Source organism: Carya illinoinensis, chromosome 3, assembly GCF_018687715.1.
Source record: "Carya illinoinensis cultivar Pawnee chromosome 3, C.illinoinensisPawnee_v1, whole genome shotgun sequence".
Classification (NCBI taxonomy): Eukaryota; Viridiplantae; Streptophyta; class Magnoliopsida; order Fagales; family Juglandaceae; genus Carya; species Carya illinoinensis.
In genome coordinates this window covers 5689225-5710183 of record NC_056754.1, presented here as the reverse complement: position 1 = coordinate 5710183, position 20959 = coordinate 5689225, and the positions used below count along the sequence as shown (strand labels likewise).

Here is a 20959-nt window from a genome sequence, read left to right as displayed (position 1 = left end):
TGTCTGTCTGTCTCTCTCTTTCTCTCTCTAAAACTTCGTCTTTACTCTGCGTCTCTTCCTTTCTCTCTGCAAAGTTATTTCCCTCTCTCGTGGTGCTTCAAAAAGCATCAACTATCCCCCCTGGCCCCCCAATATATATTTCTTAATGGCGAGCATATTCCCACAGCTCCTTTTCTTCTTCTGCTTATAAATTCAAGGCGCTTTCACTCACTATTATCATCCAATGGATTCCCAGTCTTCGTCCTTCCTCCAGGAGAGGAAGCTCCATAGGCTGCGATGCTCCGTCAAGTCCTATGACTGGGGCCGCCGGGGTAATAACTCCGGGGTCGCCCGCCTCTTCGCCCTCAATTCAGGGTCGGTGATCCAACCCGACGAGCCCTACGCCGAGTTTTGGATGGGCACCCACGAGTCCGGGCCCTCCTTCGTGGTCCCGACCGCCGGCGAAACTGGCTTGCCGGGTGTGAGCTTGAAGTCCTGGATTTCGGACAACCGCGACGTGCTTGGTGATAAGGTTTTGGACGAGTGGGGTTCTGATCTTCCTTTCTTGTTCAAGGTAGACCTTGTTGTTCAAACATAAAATATACACTCCTATGTGTTTGTTTCTATAAATTTTCTTGTAATACAATTCTTATTTCTTTGAGTCTTGCGGTCTAATTTGACTGGTTATTGAGATTTCTATCTTTTTATTCATCGGTTTCAAGTGAGTTTTATGTTCTTCTGCAAAAAGTTGTGTAAGGTTTCAAATGGTGACTCTTTGGTTTGAATTAGGTACTTTCAGTGGCCAAAGCGTTGTCCATACAGGCTCATCCCCATAAAGAGTTAGCGAGGGCATTGCATAAGGCGCGGCCGGATATGTATAAGGACGATAATCACAAGCCTGAGATGGCTTTGGCAGTAACGGAGTTTGAGGCCCTCTGTGGGTTTATCAGCCTTGAGGTATTCTGAACTCTGAGGTTGCTCTGTACCTGGTGAATTTTTTTTCGCTATTTCTTTGTTGTCTGGTTTTGTGGATCCAATCACAAGTCTGGGTCTTGATAACGATATGAAAATGGTTTGCTTAGAATTGTCTGTTTGTGGAGCATTCTAGGACGATAAAATCAAGTTTTGAAATTGAAAAAAAGAATTGGAATAGGTGGTGTGCGCCATTTGACCGTTACAGAGACGCGTGACCGTAATGGGTTGCGTTCAAAATGGACAAGTCTTGGGCCTTTTTTTTTATCGAATTAAAATTCTAAAAAGATATATTAGGCACCCTTTTGTATTATCTAAACTCATTTTTACTTTGATGTTTGTGAGAATCTCACTAATTTTATTCTCTCTCAATTAGATGACGAATTCATAACCATGAGAGTTTCCATTTAATTCTTGAACAAGTCAATAGGCGATGGTACCATGACAAGTTTTGTCAATTTCAGTGTTGATATTCTTGGGGAATTATCGAAATTTTAGTAGTTCCCTTCTAGATCTAGTGTGGCACTTCAGCTTGCATGATTAATCCCTAATCATCAGCCAGCTTTGCTCCAATCTAACCACAATTTACCAGAAGATGGAATCGCAGATCGTTTCTGATAGGGGGAAATTAGGAAAAGAATAATATCTTCCCATCATTGCTGGAATCTGGTTTCTGCTGCCTGAGGATTGTTAGTGAAGTGTATGTGTTTTGGTAAGTAAGATTGTCAGTGATGTTGTTATGGGCCTCCTAACCCATGCCCTGATTTGGACACTGGCTTTGTTTCAGTTATTTTTTTCTGATTGATCTGTGTCAGTGCCCTCTTGCTGTAGCTGGTTTGACATGTCTGAGACTAGTGTTAGTTTCTTATGTTTCATAGCGTTCAACATCAAAGAAACCTGGGTAGGAGCTCATGAATATGTAAATTGAGGTTGTGTGGAGTTCTATTCACTGAAAATTCTGACAAACTGGATTTTTTAAATGCATTCCTTTCTTTTCAAGCGGTCATGTGATATGCAGTCAAAATTGTTGCGCACATTCAATTGTGCAATGTGCCATGACCATTCTTATTATTATTGGTTGTATACCCTTAGATAAACTCTTCTTAGATGTATTCTCTTAATAGACAGTGGAAAGGATCCACCTCCTAACCATGTACTATGAACTTTTTATTCTATTAACATTAAGCCTGCTTGATTAGAAAAAGTGATTATGCGCAGGGTAAAGGGTTTGCAATATTACAACCCCCCCCCTTCCCCCTTCTCTTTTTTCTGCTGCTAAGTTTGCAATTTTTTTTCTTAGTTTTGGGTTAAGTGAATCTTCGTTTATGGACGTATGAAGTGTATCATATGATTGGGGTAGTATAAGATTTGGTAATTCTTGTCTGAGCCAAAACATGGAGCAACCTGCTATTTTCTTTCCAGGAGCTTAAGGGCGTGCTTCTTCACGTTCCTGAGATTGTAGAACTGGTTAGCAGTGCAGATGTGAACCAAATCTTGCATCTCAATGAGCAAGATGGAGAAGAAAAAGTAAAATCTGTTCTGCGGTCAACTTTCACCCAACTCATGTTGGCTAGTAAAGAGATGATAACAGAAGTGATATCCAAGATAAAAAGTCGCTTGCACAAGGAAAGTCAGGTCAGTTGAAAATTTCACTCATTACTTATTCTCCATTGTTTGTATTTTTACTAGTAGGATTTGTTGCTCTTAGCCTGTAGGATAATTTTTTAGAATTATGCTTAGCCTCTTGATGTTTGTGATCAAAACTTTCATCTTGTTCAATTTGTTACAAACCCAAAATGACTGTAGAGGGTTGCCACAGTTAGCCTCCTGATCCAAATAGTGAGTGTACGGGTAGAGATGAGGCAGTACCAATGGAAAATTAAGCTATATTTATGTACCCTCCATGCCTATTTCTTTCCGTAGGCTATGCATTTTTCTGAACCCTCAGTTAGGTCAATGTCAACTACACTTTATGTACTCCGCCCCTTTCTTCTCCCACACGGGCAAGACTCCCAATTATTAAACCATCTGTTATTTCTAAAATTCTTAAACTTTAGTTTATTGTGCTTGTTTGTGCGGAGACTAGTTTCTTTTTGTGGCTGCCCAATTTGATGACCCAACCCGCCAAGGATTTGTTGTGGTTTTTTGGTGGATTTTCAATGACGCTTGAGCTGATAGCCACAATTTTCAATGAAGCTTGACCCAGTTTAGCTCTTGAACCAGTCTGACTTGACCCCTAATTAGGGTTTACATGCTAATTACCCTAATTAGGGTTTCACCACATATATATTGTACTTTTGTATGGCCGTTGTTGCATTGCCACACAATGTATTCGACTTTCATCATAATATAATTCTCAGCAGCTCTGTGGACATTGGCACATTGCCGAACCACGTAAATCTTGTGTCACGTGTGATTAATTTCGTTTTTGCTTTACTTTTCCTTCTTTCTTCTTGTCGTTCCCAGCATAAACTTCAAATTTCAATTCTCTTCATGTGATGACATATGGTCTTTTATGGACTTTATATTTGTGAGCATCACATTGATAGAGAAAACATGAAATTTAGCAGTGTATATATCAAAAAGATGGTTTCTGCCCAAAAAAAAAAAAAAAAAAAAAAACAGAGATGAAGTGCATGAATCAGCTATATCGATGGTGTTGATAGGATGATAGGGTCGTTTGCATTTTTTTATGCATGAGCAACTTCTTTGAGATCTTGCTTTTGGCTCACCTCTCATGCTCTGATGACTAATATGACCTCTCTTTATACTTTGCATCAGGTAAGGCAATTAACAGATAAGGAACTACTGGTGTTACAGCTAGAAAAGCAATATCCAGCCGATGTTGGTGTCATATCAGCGTTCTTTTTCAATCATGTGAAGCTTAATCCCGGTGAAGCATTGTATCTTGGGGCAAATGAACCTCATGCATATTTAAGTGGTGAGTGTGTCGAATGCATGGCAACTTCAGACAATGTTGTGCGAGCTGGACTCACTCCCAAATACCGAGACGTGGAAACTCTTTGTTCCATGCTCACATACAAGCAGGTAATGAAACTGTTTGAGGACGATCAAGTTTGGTTGGGTGTTCTATTTGCTTTTTAGGAAATCCATATTTCCTTTGGCAATGTGATCAACCTCCAAGTGGAATCTTTTATGGGTTTACTTCAACCCTCATCTCAAATCTATCCATCAAATTCTCTGTTATTGAATAGTGTGGAATCAATTCATGGCCATATATGGTCTGATAGAACTGCCTGTGGATAAACATATTAATTTGTATGTAACTTCAGGTGCTGCATTATCATATACTAGAGCTGGTATTTCCTTGATGTTACTTCATTATTCTTCCACCAGAGAGATTTTCAATGCCTCCTGGGTGAAATGACTACATGGTATGCGAAGTTAATATGATTAAATATTGATATTTGTCTCTGCTGCAGGGTATGCCTGAAATTCTGAAAGGAGTTCCTTTGAACTCATATGTGATGAGGTACCTGCCACCTTTTGACGAATTTGAGGTTGACCGTTGCATTCTTCCCATTGGGGCATCAACAGTTTTTCCTGCAGTTCCAGGCCCTTCCATTTTCATGGTCATGGTTGGGGAGGGAATGATGCATGCGAGATCATCCAAAGGAGATGTAATTACTGAAGGAGATGTTCTTTTTGCACCTGCTAACACACAGATTAGCATTACTACAAGCGCGTCAGAATTACAGTTGTATAGAGCAGGAGTGAACAGCAAGTTCTTTCAAACCTCGTGAATTATGATACAACAGCACCTAATATCCGGTTTAGGTCTTGAGTAAATAACCGATGCGCCGCATGTGCCTAAATGCTGCGCACTACCGTTGCTTGTAGATGCCTTTTTGTAATAATCACTTGTATTTTGATGTATGCCCAATGCCATGTAGTAAAATTTTAAAAAAATAGAAAAAAGAATCGTATTATTTTGGTGGTAATACGCAACTTGATTTCCTGTTCATTCGTTCGAACCTGGTTCCATACTAGGGGCATATCTTGTGTTTGGCAGTGCCCCAGTAGAAAGGCTCACCTCCTTACTACGTATCCAATCCAGCCAAACTTCCACCGTCAACCCATTTCCATACTCCCGAGACCGAGCCGGACGGATGCTAGTCCGATGTCTCACTTTTTCATGAGATCCAATCCAATGGCGTTCTCACTGTGGCTCATGATTCTCATATGGTACTACAGTATCCAATGTCCCACAGAGGAAAATCGCTGGCATCTTTTTCTTAGGTCGCGTTTCAGAAATTATCAGGATGAACTCCCCCTAGCCCTTTCAATTTCGAAACAGACAGCACAACTAAAATTAATTTCAAATCAAATTCGAGCTATTGAATACATGATGATATAGATAGAATGAGGATCCAACCGCTGAGCCAACTGACAATTTTGCTTTGCATGCCCAACTTTACTACCATGATGACACAGATTCGTGGTATAATATAATTTCTTCAATGCTACAATATATTTGCTTGCATGCAACACAGACACAGCCACATTACTAATAACCGTGCAACTGTGCAGAACTACTGACAATGACAAAACTGGATAACGGCAGATAAACTGTAATCCAAAAAAATTGAACTTGTATATCTATCAAGTTCTACAAACTCGGCCCAAGAAAATAGAATTCACGCACAACTTAAGAAAGAAGAATTTGACATCAGTCTTCATTGGTCCCAAAAAAGACAAAAAACCTCTTCCAAGTGTCAAAATTTTTCAACGTAATTTCATTCAATGCAGTTATAAACCTAAAATAACATAACAGTCTCCGAACACAAAAGCCAATTTATATTAGCCAGTTCAGGCCTCAGCTATCGGGTATTCAAATGATACATCTTTCCCAGTCAGCTTCTTGTAAACACCAGAAAACGTCTCCAGTTTATACTCGGTGTTGTTCCTCTCCTTGGGGTCCAAAAAAACCTGACACATACAACAGACATCAATAACTACAAAATGGTATGAAGTTAACGGCATATCTATCAGATTTTAGTTGTCATCATCCAATCCCATGTTCATCAAATTTTGCATTTACCTTGATTACTTTGGAACCATCAATTCGGTATCTGATGCGTTTCCCAACAATCTCAGCAGGATGCACAATGTCCTCTAACATAGCATCATGGACAGATGTTAGTGTGCGGGAGCGTGGCCGCTGAGCAGCAGAGCCTTTCTTTGGTGGTCGTACAATCCTGCGGGTCGCAATCACAACAACATCCTGGCAAATATAGCAGCAAAAGATTAACATGTCACTCTGAAGCCTTAGATTCACATATTAAATAACAGCAACATGCATCGCACCACATTTGGGATGACTTGGAGTTCAAGGCTCAGAAACCAAAGAAAAACAATCCTTAGCAAATTGCGAAACACCCATTGCATACCACACTATATTTTATGAAGTTTAAAGACTGATAGTATCACAGAGCCTAACTTACAAAGAAGGTACCAAAATTGCTGAAAATCATTTTATCATTTTGAAAATAAAGTTAAACATAAGATATTACCTTGCCACTGAATTTCTTCTCCAGCTCCCTAACAAGGCGAAGATGAATCTTGCCGAATGCCTTCCGTAATCTGTAAGGCACGTGGATAACCACAGCCTTGCGATTTCCAGAAATGTCCATTTGACTGTAAAATTAAATATGCTATCATAATTAGAAACAAAAATTTACAAATTCCTAAAAAATTCAAACCAGTCAGAGTGCATACGCTGCTGAATTAATGTAGAGATCTTTCAAGTCACTTTTTAGCTCCTGATTGGTATTCTCCAAATCAAATAGGTACTGCATACGAATAAAGCATATGAATTTAGTACATTGCAGATGGCAGAAATTAAATAACACATGATTAGAAAGCAGGACACGAACTGACCTGTGCAACTGTATCCTCAAATTCAGTGGGCTCAACATCTCTGTCTTTGTGGATTTTCTTCCTTGAGGAAAACATATTGACAGATCTGATCAATGGATAAGATTTATAAAATTTATGTCAATCAAGGGATATAGCCCTTAATATACCAAGGAAAAACGAAACACTACAATAGAGATATCGCTATCGAGTTTGAGTATTTTTTTCTCAGCTGACCATGGCCCCACTAACACTCTAGTGTCCTTCCAAAAAGGGTGTATCCATTGTAGCCTTGTTGGAGATGTAGATTATAAAACCACAACTGTAAGAATATCTACAGTTTGTTCCCATGAAATAGACATCCAAAAGATGCTCCTTGACACATGATAATTTCATAAGGATCCCTAACTCCAAAGTGCAAGCACTGAATAACAAACTAAGTTAATATGTGTTTATCTACTCTTATCACTACGCCTTTGGCATCCTAATGCGAAACAGATTACGAAAACATTTAGCCCTAAACTGTGCGCTTATGGTGTCAAACATTAGCCTGTACCATTTATAAGCAAATACTAGCTTATACCTCATTGAATTCTACAGGAGAATTGAAGTATTTTCTTTATCAAGAGTCAAAACAAATCGAAGTATATTCTGGCCTTGAAAAAGACAACTTAAAAAATATCATCACTAAGAGTATACGGCTATTCATCCATAGCAACTGCTTTATAGTTCTATTTCCATCAGTTTTCGGCGTAAACAAACACAGAAAGAAGTAAGGGCCTGAATCTCATATTTAGGGCCAAACTACGAGAATTTAAAATAAGACACAGTTGAGGAAAACGGAAGAGAAGGAGACCCATTCGACATTTCGGATACGTACCACCGAGGGGGATTAAGATCTGCTGCACTCAGGGGGAAAAACCCTACGCTTCAGCCTTGAGGGAGATTGGGGGCTGTGTAAGGCGTGAGAAGGGATTACTGGGTTTTATATGGAGAAGCTAAAATAAAATGCCCTAGTATTGGACGGTTGAGATTCATTATTGGATTGACATGTATCTGTTTGGTTACACGAATAGGTAAGGTAAAATTAGGATAGGAGAAACCATGGGCCACAGTCGCCACTGTCTAGCTTTTAGGAGGTAGTGCATGTGCTAGCTTTTTGGAGTCAGGCCCGTTTACAGTATGGGTCCCAAACTCCTGGATCTTGTATTCTTTCGTTTTTCATTTTGGGCTTTAAATATAGACATCTTTTTTTTTACTTCTGTTAAGTCAAACCGCCAGCAATGCCCAACATCGTCTACGTATTATGTTGTTCAATGGCCCACTCTTATGTTGAAGGCAATTCCATTGGGCCATGGATTCCTTAGACACATGTGCCAGCATTAATCTACGCACGTTATTACGTAAAAGGAAGATTATATTTATGGACGATGCTACTCCCACAGAGGGAGCCACCCGAAACACTCACCTGATAGGTAAATTTTTAAATTTTTTTTTTAAACTCATTAAATATTTTTTAAAATAATTAAAAATTAAAAATTCATTAAAAAGTATTTTACTTAACTATTAATTAAAAAAAATAAAAACCCACAATTGATTGCCACCATCGATGATCACTTTATGTAGAAGAAGCAATTCCCTATATTTATAAGATAAAATTATCTTTGATGTTGTTTATAGAAAAATTTGCCTGTTTTATCTTTCATGTTAATGATACGATAGAGATTTGCTAAAGAATTAAAATTAGAAATTCTTATTTATTTATTTTTTATATATTAGAGAACGGGGTTGAACCTAAAATCTTTATTTTGGAGATACGAGTTTTGTGCCATCAAACCACAAATTGTTGGGTATCTAAAATTTCTTATTTAACAAGAAAACTTGAAAAAGAATGCAATACATCTTAGTCCTGCAATTGTGTCGGGCTAGACTTGAGCTACTCATAGAAGTAAGCCAAAACTCATACTTGTAGCAGAATTGGTGTTGAGCTTGGGATATTTCCTCCCCATACGTGTTCCCACTTGCAAACAGCTCTGATTTTAGCTTTCCATTAAAATGGAGATAGATATGAATCCAACGACAACACTTGAAATTACCAGTAATTCAAAGTTTTAAAATAGCAAAACCTATTGAATTCAATTAAACTATTTATTTATTTTGGTAAATTTTCCATAAACCAGCATGAAGTGAAAATGTAAAGATACTTATCCTGAAGAGTTTAGCACCAGGAAATTTCTTACAGACCCGGATTTTCAAGCTGATGACTGATTATCAAGAACATCAACATGCCGCCAAAGGGTTAAGCAAAAGAACCTGACTGCTGATTACTGATTATTTGGTTCTCTAAATTCGTTCTTGATTGTATATTTTTCACATGCCTAGTTAGATCGGAATTAGTCCCTAGAAAAAGAAAGACGAGAAAAAACAAATAAAATTAGAAAGGGGTGAATGTTTTCTTGTCTTCGTACTTTTCCATACTTTATCGTATGCCTTTGGCACAAAAAGAAGATCAAGATCAAGAAGAAGAAGAAGAAGAAGAAGAAGAACACTTTTTATCATTTTTTAAAATATACCATCGCAACTCCAAAAGATTATTGGGTACATGTATATCCCTAGCCGGGACCCTACCAGGCAACCAGAGGAACTCCCATGTGCTTTTTCTCTCTTACTTAAGCGTAAAGGAAAACATAATTACACTGATACCCACATGGTAATATCCAAGACCCAAATTAGACATTTCAACACCATATGTAATGAACCTTTATCTATAAAATGTACACTGGAAGCCTCTACAATCTAAATAGCATTGAAACCCCTGGGAGTTTCTATGGTTTGAGACTTTGAGTAGTCATGACTGGGTTTGAACAATGTTTTAAACCCTCTATACCTTACTCAGATATAAATACAGCTATAGAAATGCTAAGCCAGTTTGCGGATCCAAATGCAAGCATTATGGAGGATTTCGAGATTACAAACTTCACTCTGGATAATTTCTTAGCATACCAGCAACCTGAATATCAGGCCGGCATGGCTCATAGTCTTTCTGGTACTTCACACCTCAACTGCCAAAATGAATTGCCAAGCCTTCATACCTCAAGTTCAACAAATGACGTTTTCCATGAAAGCAAGAAGAGAAAAGTACTGGAGCTATCAACAAGCAGCTCAGAAAGCCTTCCTTCTGCAGCTTCTAGAAATCAGTTGAAAGATAATTATAGTTCTGCAAAACAGAACGTGAGTTTCATTCTTTATTTGATTGTCTTTGTTCGAACTTTGTCTGTGGCAGAGTGGAGTTTATAACTCATAAATCGATGTTTGCAGAGCATAGGGAAAGGGAAGAAAAAGAGCAGTGAGAATGAACAGGAAAAACAAGAGGAAGTCATCCATGTTAGAGCAAAAAGAGGTCAAGCTACTGATAGTCACAGTTTAGCAGAAAGGGTAAATTTGTATGTTATTGATCGAATGTATTTGCAAAATTCATGGACATTGAGTATTATCTGTAGGCATAAATAGAAGTTTTGTGATTGGAGAAAACATGAGAAGTTGAAATGCAATACCATTTATTTGGATCAGGTGAGAAGGCAAAAAATCAATTACAAGTTGAGATGCTTGCAAGACCTAGTTCCTGGATGCCGCAAGGTAGATTCTTTTTGTTATTTTTATGTGTATATATGCGTTCATGCTTGCATTAATTGTTTGTATGCTTAAGTGTATACGTTCTGTAATATGATCCTCAAATTCACAGACAATGGGAATGGCAGCGATGTTGGATGAAATTATCAATTATGTCCATTCACTGAAGAATCAGGTTGAGGTAAGTTGGAAATAAACAAACCAGGGTGGTGTAAACACGATGATGCTGTCATCTTGAAATCTAAAGCACTAGCACTTAAAAGATTCTTGTTTCTCTCTTCTTCCTGAAATTCAGTTTCTCTCCACGGAGCTTACAGTTGCATGTACTCATGACTTGATCTGGTACACAGAAGCCGAGGAAAAAGCAAAGGTAAGTACTTAATCAAACAATTATTGGAGTTTAGTTTTCTAGTTTTTATTCAACAGATTCATTAAAAGTTGAGACAAGATAAGGGTGGTATTTTGTTTGGAAAATAACATATAAAGAGTGTTGGATAAAAACATCTAATCCAACTCAAAAGTGGAGTCTGAGAACAATCAAAACTGTTCTGATATCATATTAGAACAGCCAAAGGGCTTTCTGGGCATATTTGGAGGCATGTAAATTAATCTTAAAGTACGTTTTTTATCTACAATTGTGTGCCTCTAATATTGGTGCTGATTAATGCTTAATTGTGCAGGGGACAAACTCACACAAGGTACACGAGATGGAGAACTGGGAGAGGGAACAATATGGAGAGCAAACCCTCTTCCACTCGACATGGCCAATTTGACTGAATTTTTGGCCCCTACCCCCCACAGTTTCTGCAAGCACATGTATATGCTCCCCTATCCCCATCTCCCACAGATCGAATCTCTTTCCAAGTACTAGGCAAACATGCCATTGCTATTTGCATTACTTCACGTATGACTAAGAACAAAACTACAAAATTCTGTAATCTCTCTCTCTTTTGTGAACTTTAAGTGCTGAATATCTTTGACCAATGTCCAAGAGTAAATTGTGGTTTGTAGCATCCTATGTATCACTGTTGCCACGTCAGCAAGAGCAGTTAGCTACGAATTGAGTTGGAATTATTGCTTGTAAATCGTATCATGAGATTGTCAACAAAATTATTGCCGTAAGTGCCAGTTATTTATTACATAGTATTGGATATTTTCCCTTTATGATCATTAAGGACGTAAATATAAAGACGTATGTACTTCAGGCATATGCAGAGCCAGGTGCATAAATGCCGGTAAATTCATCCCTTGCATAAATAAAATTGGCCTATTCATTACAAGCGTTGATCTGAATCTATGGCCAATGAGTAAACATCTATGACAAGCAACGCGCATGGTTTTAAAACTATGACCCATCGATAATATGGCAAGTGGCCAGTAGAAAGAGTCATTTTGTATATGTTTTTTTTTTTTTTTCCCCTATCCTTTCTGCTTTTGGATGTGATTGAGTTCTGCAAATAATATCTTTCGATCGATGGAAGAAGCACCACCTTTCAATCAATTGCTTCGTCATAAAGGTGTCAGGATGTCCCTTGACGAAAAAAGAGGGGGGGAAAAGGTGTGATAATGTCAAAATCACAGGAGCATCCAGAAATGCAGTTCATTTTCCATCTGTACAAACTTAGAAGTATCTATTTGTCAAATAATTAAATTGGCCTGTAGTACTATTTTGCATAACAATGACTTAATATCCATCAGATGGGAATGCAGACTACATCCGGCAGACAACCGGACATTCGACAATGATGATAAATGGATACAAACACTAATAGGATCAACAAGGTGTCCCACAAACAAATGGATAAACAAAAACTTATGGTTCTAAATACAAGGAAAACAAGTCATGGAAACCTATATGAATTTGCAAATTCAACAGTATGTACAGTAATTGCAAATAACAAATATTCTCGTGTAATATTGGAACCAGATTAAAGCAGATGCATTGCATCCGAAGACATGGGTTTGAGAGAGGACAGCTTGAATGGGCCATACGATGCTCACAAGAGGATGGGACAGTGAGAGTGTGGGTTCGGAGATTTCTTGAATAAAAAGGCTAATGAACCTTTAAAAGCTTTCTGATGTCTAAAGTTGTATGCTTTTCTTTGACTCTTTTTTAACCATTTTCTCACTTGGGATTTTGTTAGTGCATGTACACTGACAAAGAGAACAGGTACTAAAGTCCTGTGCTAAGAAGCAAGAACATTTGCATTCAAGTGATTGGAGGCTAAATCATTATTGAAAAAGTTCGATAATGATCTATGCAATGGTGTTGATGATCAGGAAGTGGATAACTTCCATGTCACCTCTGGCATCGATAATGAAAAAGGAAGCCTGCAGATACATGCCAGATAATCTAGGAAAATGAAAAGGTGAAGAAAATAAGAGCCCCATGTCAGTATAAGACCAGAATTGACTTCTTTTGTCTCTGTATCAATTTGAAGACCTTCGTTCAGTCGAGCATCTACTAAAACAAAAGGACACAACACTCAGAAGTGATTCATAGGGGAAAATGTGTCTCTACTTGTACACATTATGTCTTTAAGGTTGGTTCGTGTGTCTGTCCTATATATATAGCAATTTCTTTAGGTTCGAGGCACAGGCTTTGGGACACCTTAGTTTTCTTTGTTTCTTTTTTATTTTTTTAAATAATGACCTTGATGAATATAAATTTTGCAGAAGAGTTGTACTTGTACTCAATATATATATATATTTACAGGATGTTTGATGTTAAATGTAAAAGGATGAGATCTACTTATCTATTTATCACAATCAATCTTATTTGTTCGTATTTGCAAAAAGATGTAATCGGGATGGGATCCGAAGTCTTCTTTTTTTTCAGAAGTTCCAATTAGTCGAGTATAAAGTATGAAAGTTTTGCCTGTGAAACTTGCCATTGATCCCTCTTATATATTTTTTTGGGGGGGTTAAAAAAACTACCATTAGCACATGGACTGAAGGACTTAAAGCAAGACAAAAGAAAGGGATTAAAATCAGAAAATACAAAGCTAGAAGAAACCTAATTAAACTCCACAAATTGAGGAAAAAAAAATTGGGCTAGACCAGGCCCGGACGTACAAGGAAACAGTTCTAAAACTGACTATTCTAGGCTCGGGGCCCAGATGTAACGACGAGGCCCGTCTCTAATTGGACTATCCAAGAAATCACTGTTAGATCGTAAAAGTTCAGAAGACAAGAATGGAGAGAAAACTTCTTTGATTCTTCTACTCGTTGTTTGTGAGAGATTCAACTTGGTTTTGGAGAACGCCAAAGCAGAAGTTTAAGCACTTAAAGCACTCAATTTATCGGTGATTAAGCTTTTATTTGGTTGTTCTTGAATTATATTGGATCCACTCTATTGCATAACATTTCGTTCAAAGAAGAAAATGATGTCTCCAAGGCAAGTCTCTGAAGATCGGGGTTCTCCCCATTTCAGGTAAGGAACCCTAACTCCTCTCACTTTGGTTCCAGAGAAACCTCAGGAACGGAAAATGAAAAACAAAGCAATTACTGTTTTCTCATTATCGGGAAGTATTATATGGGTTGATACAGCCTGGTACAGTGCACTATTACATTTCGTTAATGTGTTCGCAGAAGGGGGGATTTTTTTCATTTTAGTTGATTCTTGGAGTATTTTTTTCATTTTAGTTTATTCTTGGAGTTTTGTTGGGATTTCCGGAAATTTTAGAATTGAAAAGTATTACTATATATGACATTGAATTTCTGTACTTTTTCTTCTCACCTCAGTGTTTTTTTTTTCGGTCTGCAAATATAAATTAATAAAATAATTGAAATTAGCAACCGAATATGTAAATTAAGTACATGTGTAAGTGATGCTTAGTGAAAGGCTATGTTCGCTTATTGGTAATTTGACGTGTGCACTCCAGTTTGGTGTGAGGTTTTGGTATGCTAATGTTTGTTTGAGTTTTGGTTAAGGCGCTGATTAGTTTCAGTTACTGGTCTTCTGGATTGGCCTAACATTTCTTTTCAGCTGTGATGCTATTATGCTAACGGATTTGATTTGATGCAATGCAAGTGTTTTATAAATAGTTATTTTTTGTTTTACGTCACATTTATTGTTGAATACCTTCTTCATGAATATCCTCTACAATTATCATAGGATGCAACAATGTGATTGAATCGTAGAAAGCTCCTAATATTGCATTTTTTGTTATGGAAGTTCTGTAATGTTTTCTGTGGATTTCTAACAAAGGAAAGCCCCACTATGCCATTTGATTCATTTAAGTTCCATGCATCAATTTAATAGTTACCTCCTTTTTTTCTCCATATTGAATGTAGTCTATCACTGGGAGGTCACGAGAACCTTGTGAATTGATATATTAGGCATGCATCTCTGAGGAGAGTGGCATGGCCAAACATCATCCCAGAAGTGAATCCGCTTACCATAACCCAACAAAAAAATTTCAGAAAAGTGATATGTAAAAGGAAGACAATAAGCTTACTTTTCTTTTTTAACAAAATAATATTGTTAGCATGTTTCCTCCTGGCTTCTTCGTGATTATTGAAACTGGTTGTACCAATGATCTTGTGTTCTGGTAGGCACACCCCTTTGCAGATAATCCACCTTATTGGTAACTTCATGAGAATATGGTCAGTGTACTCCATGTACCACTATTTGACTCAAACAGGAGCTCCAGTCATTCTTTTTTTCTTCTGTTGTCTGGTGCCAGCATCCATCCTTTTTTTAATAATTCAAAAGCCTTGGAAGGGCAGGCCACTCTCAAATCAACAGGTTAGATAAAAAAAAAAAAAAAATCCCTATCATTGTAAACTCCATGATAAAGTCATCAGGAAATTTACTCATATCATTGCTGTTACTTTTCTTACACAGTTCCATTCACTTTTCAGGTTGTACCTTCTATAATAAATGGTGGAATAACAGCTTTATACTTCATCATGTGGGGAAAAGGCCTCAAATCATGTGGACCAGCGAGGTAGGTTTTCTAATGCTTAAAAAAGATTTCAATTGAGTACTCTTGCACCATTCTAATTAGAGTCTATATATAAGAAATAATTGCATAAAATTGCTTGAGCTTATGCCTAAATTGCAATTTCATATTTTTCCATCAGTAAAAAATGTTATATTTTTTATTATTTTGCTATCCTTTACTCAGAGTGTTTTTGTCAAGAACTCGACAAACTTGGGTGGCTTTTGCAAACCATTCTAGATGGTAAAGACCCAAGGAGCTTTAACTTTAAAATTATGAGCATATGCTCTCTACCTTACTTTTTCCCGTGGATTATGTCTAGATCCCCTTTCCAAATTTCTATTTGTTGTGGAGAATTTGATATCTGCTTCTTCTTACATCACTTGATCTAAAATACTGTATAGCTCATCTCTTCTTTTTTTTGATAAGTAAAATAAATTATATTATCAAAAGAAGGCAAAAGCCTGATACAAAGATTAGAGACCATATCTAGGTATGAACAATGGATATAAGGAACTCATGTAGCCCCAAACCATTGAAATCAACCGCTAAGGTCCATGTACAAAGAGTTCTAAAGAAAAAAACTTTCAATTCCTCCAACGATATCTCTTTGTCCTCGAACGTCCTGTCATTGCGCTCTCTCCATAGACACCACATGATGCATATAGGGATCGTCTTCCATACTGCTTTTATCTCTTGATTTCCTCTCATATTTTTCCAACTGGCCAATACCCCGACCACCGTCTCCGGCATAGCCCAAGCCAAGTCCATTCTGCCAAGTACCTCATTTCATAGCCTTCTCGCTACCTCACAATGTATTAAGAGATGGTTCACCGATTCACCTCCATTTCTACACATGCAACACCAATCTGTGATGATCACCCTGCGCTTCCTCTAATTGGCAGGGTGATCATTGTAATTTTTATAATGTCTGTCCTTTTCTCTTCATTGTATCTATTTGTCAGTAGTTAACATTCGTTAGCTTTTATATGTGCTAGAGCTATATTGGCAGAGTACTCTGGCGCTGTTCTTGGAGTATTGTCTGCAGTGTTATATGGACGGAGGGGCCGTGTTTGGAAGAAGGTAGCTCTCTCTAATATGCTTGGTTGTCATTGATTTTAGGGTATATGATGTATGAATAATGCTCATCATATCAGTTAAAGATCATAATCTTAAAGCATGTAAGCTTTGGTTTTATTTCTGACATGTTACTCTCGTGAGAGGCCAATTCACTCTCTTTAAGAGTCACTAGTCATTTTTTCTGTTTTCTTCTGTTTTCATCCAATGCTTAACATGAATGCAAGAGTTTTGCTTTTATAGACATATCTAATGTTGTTGAGGTATTATAGTAGATTTGTAGATGTGTTGGTCAATGAGAATGATTTAATAGGAAGAAAATATTTTTATAAGAAATCAACTAATGGAATAACTTTTCTGTTAGTTTTTATCAATGAGAATGATAATTGGAAGAAAATAGATATCATTTCTATAAATACTATTATTTTCTACTTGTCAAAAAAATAAACGCTATTCTTTTCTACTTATCAGAAAAATAAATTCTATTCGTTTCTCTAAATACTCAGATGTTTCCTCATCTTTTACCAGGTAGGTGGTCTTATTGCAATGTTGGCATCCTTCTACTTACTATCTCAGGGGTGGGCCATGGCAACATACTCTCCATTCTATATCCTCTTAATCTTAAATTGTTTCTAGCTAATTTTTTTCTTCATAATTTAGCATTTTTTGTTTATTTTCTTTATAGATTCCCCATTTATTTCAATGCTGTCCTTTGTCATTGTGAAACTAAGCATTTGCAACTTTATTTGCCACTTTGTTTTATTGTGAGCTTAACCTGGAATTACCGTCAAAAGATGGCCCTGAAACTGAGGTTCAGACAGAGCAAGTGTTGGGTATGAAAGAAATGATAGTTCCCCTTTTTGCTGGAATCTTATCAGCACTGAGAAGGGTGATTGCACGGCGTGTGTCTCTCAAGGTGCTGATCTTCAGCTAAATGCATATTGTGCATTCTCTATTCACCCTTTTATTTCAAGTACATTTTTCCCCTTTCATAATTGATGTAAGCTCCCTGATATCCACGACAATATCAGATTCTACTTATTTTCTGATTTCAGAATCAACTTAAAAGACGGCTCCATGCCATAACTATTGCTTCTGCAACATGCTTTCTGTTTCCTGTGGCCATGTGGGACATGATCATAGTAAGTATCAGAACCTTTTTAGACTTAGGTTTAATGATACATGTTCCAGAAAGAAAATAATCCCTTGCTAATGGTACATTTTCTGACCCACCCTCTCCCTCTTTGGGATTTTTGTTGAAACACTTAGGGATCACCTTCTGATACCGGTGTGGAGTTGCCATTCTCTGCCTGGGCATTTCTGAGCACCATTCTCTTTGGAGTTATGATGATATTCTATGTTGACAGTATTGCAGAAGAAAGGTACCTTACATGATAATCTCCTTATTCTCTCTCTCTCTCTCTCTCTCTCTCTCTCTCTCTCTCTCTCTCTCTCTCTCTCTCTCTCTCTCTCTCTCTCTCTCTCTCTCTCTCTCTCTCTCTCTCTCTCTCCACACACACAGACCACATGCATAACAATTGCATGCATATGTATATAAAGAGTAGTCTGATGCCCTTTGTGCGCATTTTGCTACAAGTTCTTCTATTGTAAATATTTTCAATTTCAAAAGATCTCATGATTATAGTTTATACCTAGGGGGCTGACAAAATTTATTGGATAATTCATATGTTTCTAGATTACACATGGTTTTTTCTTCTCCGAGGCATTTAATGGTAGCCGGAGGATGCATCATCGTCATGGAGATTGTGTACAACATGGACTTCTCTCTACCAGGCTTCCTAGTTTGCTGCTTAATATTGGGATTTGGTATGTATAGAAAGTTATTTTTATGTTTTATAGTGTGTATTCTAGTAGCTTATAGCAATACGAGGAAGTAATTCATTTATTGGTGTTAGACTTGTTTATTCATTTAATAGAAAATCAGTCAAACGTATACAGTTTTCTGCTAGAAAGGAATTGGTGATAAATCTTCTTTAGTGAGATCTCCTATTTTCACATTTAAGTGTATAAAAAAGCTGCTTGTTTCGCCCTTAAATCTAATGAGGAGGGCAGGCTACAAGAAGAGTCCTTGATAACGAGGGTATTAGGCCTGGTACCAAGTGTGCTTCTCTTTTATTTTTGATAACTACTTTCACATCCCTTATGTGTAGATGTGAATGAATTTGCAGGGATATATGAGGCAACTTCTTTAGATCGTACAAGGAAAGATTCTTTTCAAGATTCTGATTTATCGAATGAGGTGTTAGGTGATCAAATCCAAATGTCTTCACTTCCAACTTGAAGTATGTTTCTTATTCATTTTCAGACTTTTAATGTCTATGCAGTAGTTTATATCAGTTGCTTATTGCTAGAAAACTAACAATGTGGGAAGCAGCTGCTTTTAGCGTTAAATTTGATTTATGATATAAACCATTTCAAGAAAGGGTTCAGAAATAGGTAATCGGAGAGATTTCAAATGGAACAAGGAATTACATGTCACACCATCTCAAATTCAGTGCAAGTGGTGTAAACTGTATAGAAACAACATGCATTGATTTCTCATCTTTGACAACCCTCAACTCTTTCGTGCAGTTGTCAATTATAGCATTTATATCCAGAGCAGTTCCGTTGTCTTGCAGATACGTTGGTTCTTTATATCCAGACATTGATTAGCAGGAAGGAGAAAATATATCTTGCATCAGTCTTATGGGACTCCAAGGTAAATACTTGGTTTTGAACTGCTGGATACACATGCTTATTGTTCATGGTTTGGATGTGTATCTGGCATTTTGGGGGATTGGGCGGTTGTATCATTGCTTTCTGTCATTGCTACTTACAGTCTCGATAGTTAAAATTACACTTGTCTGCTGAAAGAATATACCTGCACTAATCTGTGATGGGCGAGATAATCCTTTCTCCTAGAATTCATTGAAGGAAGGTGCATTCAAATTGTTGGATATTAATGCTATCTCACATGTTCATGATAACCCCTTATGGCTTTCATGTGTGAATCAATGCACTCTTCTTGAATGTAGTGCTACCTCATTAATTCATATGGATTTCTTGTTAGCCAATGTACATTTCTTGTTTATCTTGTTATTCCTTCCGGTATACCCAGCAGTAAAGTGCTATTGATGTATAGTGCGGGTTATGTTTTCACTCTTGCCAAACATTATTATTTTATGAGTAGTGCTAATTATTATTTTTCACTGTTCATGATTTTGCCCTTGCCTCATTTAGTTATAACTCCAGATTTTGGAAGTTTGACTATGTTGGAACACTAACGTCTCGTTTGGTTACACAAATAATATGAGATGAGATGAGAAATATGTGAATAGTAGTAAGATTGTTTGTGAATAGTAATGAAATTGTTTAAATTATGACGCTTTATGAAGTTTTGGAAAATGAGAGAAAAAGTTGAATAAAAATATTATAAAATTAAAATATTGTTAAAATATAAGTTTTTAATATAATTATTATTTTGGGATTTAAAAAAGTTGAGGCTTTTTTTTTTTTTTTTTAATTTGAAAAAATTGTAATGATTAGAAGAAAATTTTGAAAATTTAAAACAAAAAGGTGTTTTAGTTTAAATGGTGTTTGAATATTGAAATAAGATGAGTTAAGATTATCTGTGAAACCGAACGGGCCTTAAAACTTGATGATGTATCTAGAATAGAGGAGTAAATATAACTCTGTATCATGAAATTTGCATGTGACATGGTCCCTCTCTAAAAGGTGTCCCGGGCCCTATCTTGAGAAACGTCACTTTTGAACTATTTGTTTTAGAGGAAAATCACGAGAAGCATAAATTAGAACTGATATAAGAGCTAATAGGCATTTTATATTATAAGTAAATAGGTTTGAATAGGCTTGAGAAACATGGGAATGACCTGAGTGCTCAAACCGAATGTTTCATTATTCTGGGCAAGTAATTCAACCAAACGGTAATTGGTCTTAACCCATCATACTTGCCCCATTACCAGGTCTACGATTTGTGCATGCAGTAGCCTTCGTAAATTATGTTAAAAGAGTATTTGGATCAAATTTTCTTTTAAAAAAGAAAAACCCGATGCTCAGTAGGTATAGGTAGAACGTACTGGACTTTCTTCGAATTGGCTGGTGGTCCTGACGGGCGAATTCATGGATCCAAAAGTGGAACTGAAAGATCCAATCTTGATTCAAGATTCCTAGGATTCTAGATGAGGTTTTCTGTTTTTGGATCAAATTTCTAGGAGAACATACGCTGGCTTGGTGATTTTCGGAGGTGGAACTACTGCAAGTCAGATTGGGGCGTAATGGGTCTATGGCTATGGGTTGCGTTTATTGGTGGGCCGCGTCTAACTCATCTCTGGCAATTCTGTCAAACATCTATACGTGTTTTCAATTTTTTTCTTACAAATCTTGTTATCAACAACACAAAGGATGTGCTTTATACACTTGACTTGCATGTAGAATAACCTTTTTCCTTTTTGCTAAGG

At 37.1% G+C, this 20959-nt stretch overlaps 4 protein-coding genes across 6 annotated transcripts; 3 read left to right on the top strand and 1 right to left on the bottom strand.

Annotated features, from left to right (window-relative positions):
• Positions 1 to 4913, top strand: LOC122302816 (mannose-6-phosphate isomerase 1-like). The gene is made up of 5 exons (XM_043114246.1): positions 1 to 553; positions 769 to 936; positions 2374 to 2586; positions 3733 to 3999; positions 4395 to 4913. The coding sequence occupies exons 1-5, from the start codon at positions 224 to 226 to the stop codon at positions 4713 to 4715; spliced, it is 1299 nt and encodes a 432-aa protein (XP_042970180.1). The 5' UTR covers positions 1 to 223; the 3' UTR covers positions 4716 to 4913.
• A 629-nt stretch (positions 4914 to 5542) lies between these two features.
• Positions 5543 to 7863, bottom strand: LOC122302817 (40S ribosomal protein S7-like). Its single transcript, XM_043114247.1, has 6 exons — positions 7709 to 7863; positions 6853 to 6937; positions 6691 to 6764; positions 6486 to 6609; positions 6014 to 6196; positions 5543 to 5901 (listed from the first exon to the last, which is right to left on the bottom strand). Exons 2-6 carry the CDS (start codon positions 6925 to 6927, stop codon positions 5782 to 5784), a joined length of 576 nt encoding a protein of 191 aa, XP_042970181.1. The 5' UTR covers positions 6928 to 6937; positions 7709 to 7863; the 3' UTR covers positions 5543 to 5781.
• Positions 7864 to 9619: 1756 nt separating this feature from the next.
• On the top strand, positions 9620 to 11599 carry LOC122303534 (transcription factor bHLH75-like). Its single transcript, XM_043115356.1, has 6 exons — positions 9620 to 10059; positions 10147 to 10263; positions 10399 to 10464; positions 10571 to 10639; positions 10754 to 10828; positions 11139 to 11599. The coding sequence occupies exons 1-6, from the start codon at positions 9679 to 9681 to the stop codon at positions 11229 to 11231; spliced, it is 801 nt and encodes a 266-aa protein (XP_042971290.1). The 5' UTR covers positions 9620 to 9678; the 3' UTR covers positions 11232 to 11599.
• A 2024-nt stretch (positions 11600 to 13623) lies between these two features.
• Positions 13624 to 19555, top strand: LOC122302814. 3 transcript variants are annotated; one of them, XM_043114245.1, is made up of 11 exons: positions 13624 to 13891; positions 15016 to 15208; positions 15325 to 15410; positions 16403 to 16487; positions 17010 to 17088; positions 17267 to 17397; positions 17537 to 17623; positions 17751 to 17863; positions 18178 to 18308; positions 18671 to 18784; positions 19121 to 19555. In XM_043114245.1, the coding sequence occupies exons 1-10, from the start codon at positions 13842 to 13844 to the stop codon at positions 18781 to 18783; spliced, it is 1068 nt and encodes a 355-aa protein (XP_042970179.1). In that variant the 5' UTR covers positions 13624 to 13841; the 3' UTR covers position 18784; positions 19121 to 19555. The 3 variants fall into 3 exon arrangements, with proteins under 3 accessions (XP_042970179.1, XP_042970178.1, XP_042970177.1); XM_043114244.1 differs by having other exon boundaries at positions 19105 to 19555; XM_043114243.1 differs by having other exon boundaries at positions 19074 to 19555.
• Positions 19556 to 20959: the final 1404 nt, after the last annotated feature.